General features: G+C 39.5%; 1 protein-coding gene across 1 annotated transcript; it reads left to right on the top strand.

Annotated features, from left to right (window-relative positions):
* The first annotated feature begins 783 nt into the window (after positions 1-783).
* On the top strand, positions 784-6969 carry LOC145980547 (uncharacterized). The gene is made up of 2 exons (XM_083113565.1): positions 784-884; positions 6309-6969. The coding sequence occupies exons 1-2, from the start codon at positions 873-875 to the stop codon at positions 6774-6776; spliced, it is 480 nt and encodes a 159-aa protein (XP_082969691.1). The 5' UTR covers positions 784-872; the 3' UTR covers positions 6777-6969.
* The last annotated feature ends 444 nt before the right edge of the window (positions 6970-7413 follow it).

The following is a 7413-nucleotide window of genomic DNA, read 5'->3' as shown; positions in this document are numbered from 1 at the left end:
GGCGCCCTTGTAACTCCCTAACAGTGACAATTTTCTCACCACGAGAAATGTATATTTTAATGATATTGTTTTTAAATAAAGTTGAGTTGAAGGGAGTGCAAAATAGTGTCTCGTGGAAGCCGTCAGGGCAGTGGCGTGCTCAGAATTTTCGAAAGGAGGGGGTTAGATATATATTTTTTAGTAGTCAGCCCCATTTTGCCATTTTTCCTCCATTTGATGTTATTTCCTTTAGGAATACTGGGCCAAAAGGGGGGGGGTTAGAACCCCCTCCCCCCCTTGGGCACGCCACAGCCTATGGGCCATCACGCCACTGTTGGCCTCCTGTCATGAGAATCATGAGAAACTCTGGGAAGTAGATCATTACTTGACTTGTGATGTCACAACACCGCTCTATTTCAGCAACAAAGGAACACCATTACTGCAATTGTTTTACCAATGAACATAAGTAGAAGATATTTGCATAACGCAAAACAGGGAGGGGGGGACGCGCCTCCATAAAGATGTGAACTAACTGGTGCTTGTTGTAGGTTCGTGATTCATACAAAAAAAGAAGAAAGGGAACTAGTTTTCCCGCCAACGTCAATTGCAGTGTAAGCACGTGCTTTTTTCTCGGTCACCAATGCCGACTTCAAGAATCCCTGGTGCCCTCCTCCGTTGGAGAAAGGATTCTGCCTTAGCGCTATACGGCTATGACAGGATATGGGCGTGACGCGGCGAAAGTTATACAAGAGCAAATCTGTGTGCCCGTGAAACGTTATGGGCCAACGGGTGGACCAGTTACCTCGGGAATAAAAAAGTATATAAACGCTTCTGGAGCAGAAATCCGGCGTCAGTTGAAGTTTTGAAACCCACACGACGACACAATCATCATCATGAAGGTCTTGGTATGTATCTGGATACGTGTACTGAAGGTAGTAGGCCAAGTGTCGAGATATATAGAGAGGAGAAAACCGGTTCGAACCTCACGTTATGTTTAAAGTGGAGCTTTCATGGGTTCGTGCATTGCAGTGTTCTCTTTGGGGATTGGATGGTGGCTGGCTAACGAACATTTACTTGGGAGATAGTGTGCAAGGGGGAAAAAGGTTCAGGGAGAGAGTACACCAGTTCATATTCGTAATGTTTATTCAGCTAATTAGATTATGTGTGCACAATATACTGACAAGCTATACTGTATATATGAATAGATACTCTCGGAATATGTCCAGGTCAATTCCGGAACAGTTTCCAAACTTTTGAGAGCTAATGTCACTCTCATCCAGTGATGTGCGTCTACGCGTAAACAACCATAGTCTACATTCTACACATAGCCTATTTTATGCACGTAGATGACGTAATCTATGTAAACAACATGGCGAAAGGTGATAACTTAGCAAAGGGCGCCGTGGAATTAAAAGAAAATTATAGTGCGTATCAGTTGCTGATGTGTGAGAAGAACTTTTCATACTCTTTCCTCCAAATTCGAACAATTTCTCACCTAGGAAGAAATCTAATATAGGAAATATTCTAGTGTTTTATGGGGAAAAGACCACTCTTGCCTCACGACTGCCATCTGTTGTTGGTTTTTTGCATACTATTTATCTTCTTCCATACACTTTCCTTTCATGAAACCCTTGAAAATGCACTTCAGATTGTCTACGTAGTACAACCCAATGTAATCTACGCGTAGATTACGTGTAGACAACGCATGTAGACGTAAACTTATAGTCTACGGCACATCACTGCTCATCTTTAGATAGAAGTGCAGTGCTGAGCGTCAATTCTCCAGACACAAAAACACCGGGTAAGCGCTCAGCATTGTACTTCTACCATGAAGATAAGAGTGACGTTAGCTGTCGAAAGTTGGGAAACTGTTCCAGAATTGACCTGGTCATATAACAAGAGAATTTATTCATAATTTGTCGCCAGGAAAACTTCGAGACTTACTTCAAACTATATCTAGTCCCTGTAGAATTGTTGGACTTTTAACCATCATTTCCTGTTGTTTTTTACGACATTTCGGTATAAATATAAACTAAACAACAGTGGTTAAAAGTCCAATTCAATATGAATCAATCACCATTGATCAGTTACAAAGAATAATGCCTAGTTTCGATATGCACACAAATAATCTTTAAAAACCACTTGCCACTTCAGTACATCGAAATAGTGTGTCCTTGTACATATAGCCAATATATATTCACGCGTGAATGTTTCAAATCAAGTCTGAAATGTTTATTTCTTTTAAAATACAACTTGATTTAAATTTCACTCTTTCTGCCATCAAATCATTTCCATATTATGATCGAAGAACTTACCTGCTATTGGTTTGGCTATATATTTATTTATAAGTAGTTACATGGAAATAATATAGACGGAACCACACTGCTTATTACGTGTGAAACACTTGTCCTACAAATTTTGTCAAGCGTACTCAGTGCATGTATATGATTCTAATGGACAGCAATTTATAAAGATTCGATACATAATTACTTATTGTATACACCGAGGAAACGCCGCATTGTATTTACATTCTCATAGACGCGATTGGCCTAAGAGGTCGAGAAGCGACGTAAAATATAACAATATACTAACAGCCGTCACCACACACTTAATATATGTAACATACGTAGTTGAGCAGAAATATGTTTTTAGTACGTTCTACTAGATGTCACTTTAATCAAATTACAATATCATTGTTTTAAAAAATCTACACATTAAGTATAAAGTTAGAGGAGCCATACGGATATTTGTACTCACTCCAGATATGTTTGTTATTATAATAAATAAGTAAATTTATGCAGTTTAGGCTACAATGTGTCGTGGGGACTACATGTTCTTTTGTAAAGTATAAAACATATGTTACCTCTAAAAAGGAAACTAAATGCATAATCAGTTGAGCTTTGTCTTTTTGTGTTGGTAGTATGTAATTTCTTTTTTAAGTTTCTTTCTTTTGACATTAAAACCTATTGTTTGCTACTAAGCACTACCGTACGTAGGATTCTGTTATAGAGGGGGCTAGAATAGTAAAGGTGGATATGGGAACAGAATACACACAAATTCGGAAGGGGTTGTAGCCCCCATCAGCTTCCCCGTGCGTACGCCAGCAATTTATAGCTTGGCAAGTGAGTGCTGAAAAAATTGAACATCACAACAAGCTTACTTTCACATCTACGTTTCTGTGCATATGGCAGTACAACATATAATGTATCAGATTGATTGGGTGTTTTAAGTCCACTTATGCACAATAAGGCTAATCGCGACAGGACCTCCAGTAGTTTAAAGTGGTATCTGAACCACTATGTGCCTTCACCGGGTATCGAACCCGGGACCCCTTGATTACAAGGCAACGACGCTACCACTGCGCCATCGGGGAGGCCCGTATAATGTATCAGACATTCCACGTTTGTGCTAAGAATGATGATTATGATAATATTTGTTATAGACTTAAAAATTGTTAATGGCGACGATGACGATGCATGATGAACTAAATGGTGAGAACAGAATGATACCCAAGATTCGAACCTAGAATTTCTGGATAACACAGATGGTACGAAAGTGTATGGACCCTACACAAGTAACAGTGATGTAAATTACACACTGCAGTACTAAAGTCATTTGCAAATAATCTGATAGAAGAAAATTACAATGAAATTTCTTGGGAACAGATCAGAAAGATGAATGAAGCTCCTGCAGAACTCAACACTTCTGTAAGTTGCATATTGCACGCCTTCAGGTTGCCCAAAACTGGTTCTACCTCCACTCCCGGTCAGCAAATGTAGAGATACGTTTCCAGAATACCAAATGGGAGCAAAGCATGCACTTGCTTGCACAAGGCACAGTCAATTAGGAGGCTAAGAGGTCAGACTGTGGACATTGCTCATGGCACAACATGTTCTTACACAACTGTGGCTTATGGGACTGTTGTTTTTGTGACAAGCCCACCAACTCAGCAGATGCCAGCTGTTAGCCACATTTAGTGCTGCTAAAATCATTTGCATAGTCTTCTACCAAAACATATTTCAGTTAGACTATTTCGACCTTTCAAGTCTTTTCTTGCTTATGTAGACGAATATCTGCAAGAAGAGGCCAAATATTAATAGTAGGCATTTTATCAATCACGAAAGATGAAAACTTCTACTCCACCACAAGTACAGTCACGGACACATCTGGTTTGTAATGGTCACATTACTACCCAAAAGTGTCTGTGACTGTACAACTCCATTCACTAAAACGGACAGAATGAAGAAAGCAGCTATGGACAATTGCTTACACTTATCTTTGTGACTGATGATTGTATGTGACGATACTGCACATAGAACACAATATATATGTAATTTTTGTATACTTTCGTTACAATTCCCCACATTTCCTGAACACAGATCTAATTTGTGATTATTTTTTGGTTCCAAATTCACTCTCACGACCCTTAAAAACGTTCTCATTACAAGATTGAAAATTGTGTATAATTTTTTCATAATTTAATACGTGGAATGATGTGGAAATGCCGCGCTGCAAATGAAAATAGAAATTTCTCCTAGCTCTTCATAATATCTCTTGCAAGGCATAGAGAGGTTAAGTGATCGAATTTCGATCTCACCACCGAAGCTTCGTATGAGTGTCTCATCCTCATCTGCCCTGAAAGTGGCAGACAAACGAGACTGAACAACAAAAGTACATATATTACGCCAGTGCCCTAGAAGATGGAAACGTTAGCAGAACTTCCGGGCGTATATACATTATTTTACACTTTCTGAAATCAATATTAGTACCTACACTCCGTCTCGGGAATCTGTGGAGCAAGATGCGCATAATGGCAGAGAAGGGGAGAAAGCGAATGGGCGGTAAAGCAGTGCGCTCTGCTGCAAACGGACTTTTCCCTCTCACGCGTCATCTCGAATCACTACTTCCGCAGATGACTTAAGTTCCTGGAACAGATTGTACTGATTCTTTTTTGTATTTATACATAATACCTTTACATTAAAAATATCGTTACATATCCCCCTCCCCCCGCCGCTTATTTCACAGAAGTTATATTATGACTGTTTAGAACAAAAACAAATCATTCCCCTCTGCAATTTCGTTTGTTTGTTTGTTAAGAATAATACACTTACATAAAACTTACATAAAACTGTAAACGGTATATTAGACAATAGTTATTTCCTCAGTAAACTACAATTCAATACGAGAAAAAGTAATTTACGTGAGCGAAACTTACTGATTCCGAAAATTCCTAACACTCAGAAATATAAAAGCAGCCCATTAAGTAGAATGTGATTTGTATAATACGCTTTTAATGAATAACCAGGCCTTAGATTTATCATTGCCATTCAAACTACGTATACAAAAAAAAGATTGAATCAGAATTATGAGAAAAATACACTGTAATCATTCCGGTATCACTATTCTCCCCATTTTTTCCCATTGTATTCTACAATTAAACAATAAAACAAGAAAATAATGGAATAACGCTTCGATTAGTCAAAGTAGTACTGCCATCTATATGTATTTTATGTCTGTAATTATTGCACAAGTCTTTGTTCTTGTATGGTGAAAGACAAGAGAAAGAGCCAGATTGTTTAAGTTCGTTATTGATTATGTTATTGATTACTTGTATTATCGGTTGATGTATGTTTATTTACGCTAATTGTATTGTTTCCTTTGTTTTTTCTGCCGTCTGTAATTAGAATTAGAATTAGAATTAGAAATTCTTTATTCATGGGCGAAGTCCAGCCTGTGGCTGCTCTACCACTTAACCCGAAAAATCTAGTACAATAAAACAAACAAAATACAATTACTACTATAACATAGGAATTCCATTACATTTTCACTTCTAAATATTTCAGTAATTAACACTCTAAAAAGATAAAAAGAATTGTACTCATTCACAAACATCAAAATGTTCATCTTGGGTTCAAATTTGCTCATTTTTTGTTTTGCTTTCAACGTAAGCATGCTGAATCTAGTCATGTGTGCTGAGGCTCTGTCCTTGCTCATGTAGAAGTACTTTTGTCACTGCCCTTTTAAAGCTGTTACCTCTGTTGAGGGTAGTAAATAAATAAATATAGCCAAGTCGAACATCTGAATTGGTCACAAAGTTTGTCAAATTTATTGAGAACTGAACTTTTATATTACATACAGTTTTGTCTAATGTATTTATTTTGGGCGTCTTAGTATTAAATGTTACACTTCTGCACTTTACCAGTCACATTCATATATTTTATTATTCGTTACTCCAATTTATGTTGTTTAGTACATAAATGTCCCTATCTCAGTCCGATTGAATGTTAAAGTTCCAAACTTTAATCTCATTGTTGCCTTCTTGCTTTCAGGCCGTTCTTGTCTTGGCTCTTGCCATTGTTGCCGCTGAGGAGAAGAAGGAGAAGAGAGGAGTCTTGGGCGTTGGCTACGGCTACGGTGGATACGCTGCCCCATACGCTGCCGGCTACGCCGCCCCATACGCCGCCGCTCCCCTTGCTGTTGCCCACGCTCCAGTCGCCGCTGTTGCCCACGCCCCAGTCGCTGTTGCCCACGCTGCCCCAGTCGCCGCAACCTCATACTCCACCTACCAGTCCCACCCAGCCCCCATCGTTAAGGCTGTAGCCCCAGTCGCTGTTGCCCACGCTCCGATCGCCGCTCCTCTGGCTGTTGCCCACGCTCCAGTCGCCGCTGTTGCCCACGCCCCAGTGGCCGCTGTTGCCCACGCCCCAGTCGCCTACGGAGGATACGGAGGATACGGTCTTGGTGGATACGGTCTTGGCGGATACGGTCTTGGTTACGGCTATGGCCTTCATGGTTAAGAACTGAATCAGTTTTCCCATTGTTGTCATCGTGCATTTGTTGTAACAATGCTCATTTATAATGAGTCGCATCACCATCTCTCATTTTTCTTTCTTTTTCGTGAAAAAAGCAAAGAAAGACTGACTCCAGCCATAAACGTTGTAGTTTAAAAGTATTCTCACCGTACATAAATAAATTTGCATATTGTTTAAATTGTTGTTGTGTGTTATTTTCTTCCTTTTCGCACCCGAAATCATATCTTTTTTGCAGTTTAATTGTACGTCGCTTTCCAAAAATCAAGCAGTTAGTACTTGGGTCGACCTCCGTGGCGGAGTGGTTAGCACAACGCGCTACGACACCAGGAGTCCCGGATTCGAATCTTGGCCTGGTTCTTTGTGAGTGCCCCTTCATCACTCATCATCATCGTTGCGATTAGACAAAAGTGACAGAAAAGCGACGATAAAAAACAAATCATATCAAGTTAGTACTTGTGAGGGAGGCCGTTTTCGCGGTGGAAAAGCTCAAGGTATTTGAATTTTTGAAAGTCAATCAAATCAATTTGCAATCAGCATATACAGAGTGTACCAAAAGTCCCATTAACCTCCCCCCCCCCCTTTGAATTGTAGACAAACCTGCAAAATGTTATTTTAACAGCAT

Source organism: Lepisma saccharinum, chromosome 28 (assembly GCF_977018435.1).
Source record: "Lepisma saccharinum chromosome 28, izLepSacc3.1, whole genome shotgun sequence".
Taxonomy (NCBI): Eukaryota; Metazoa; Arthropoda; class Insecta; order Zygentoma; family Lepismatidae; genus Lepisma; species Lepisma saccharinum.
The sequence above is the reverse complement of the archived record's forward strand: the minus strand, read 5'-3'. Positions and strand labels throughout refer to the sequence as shown.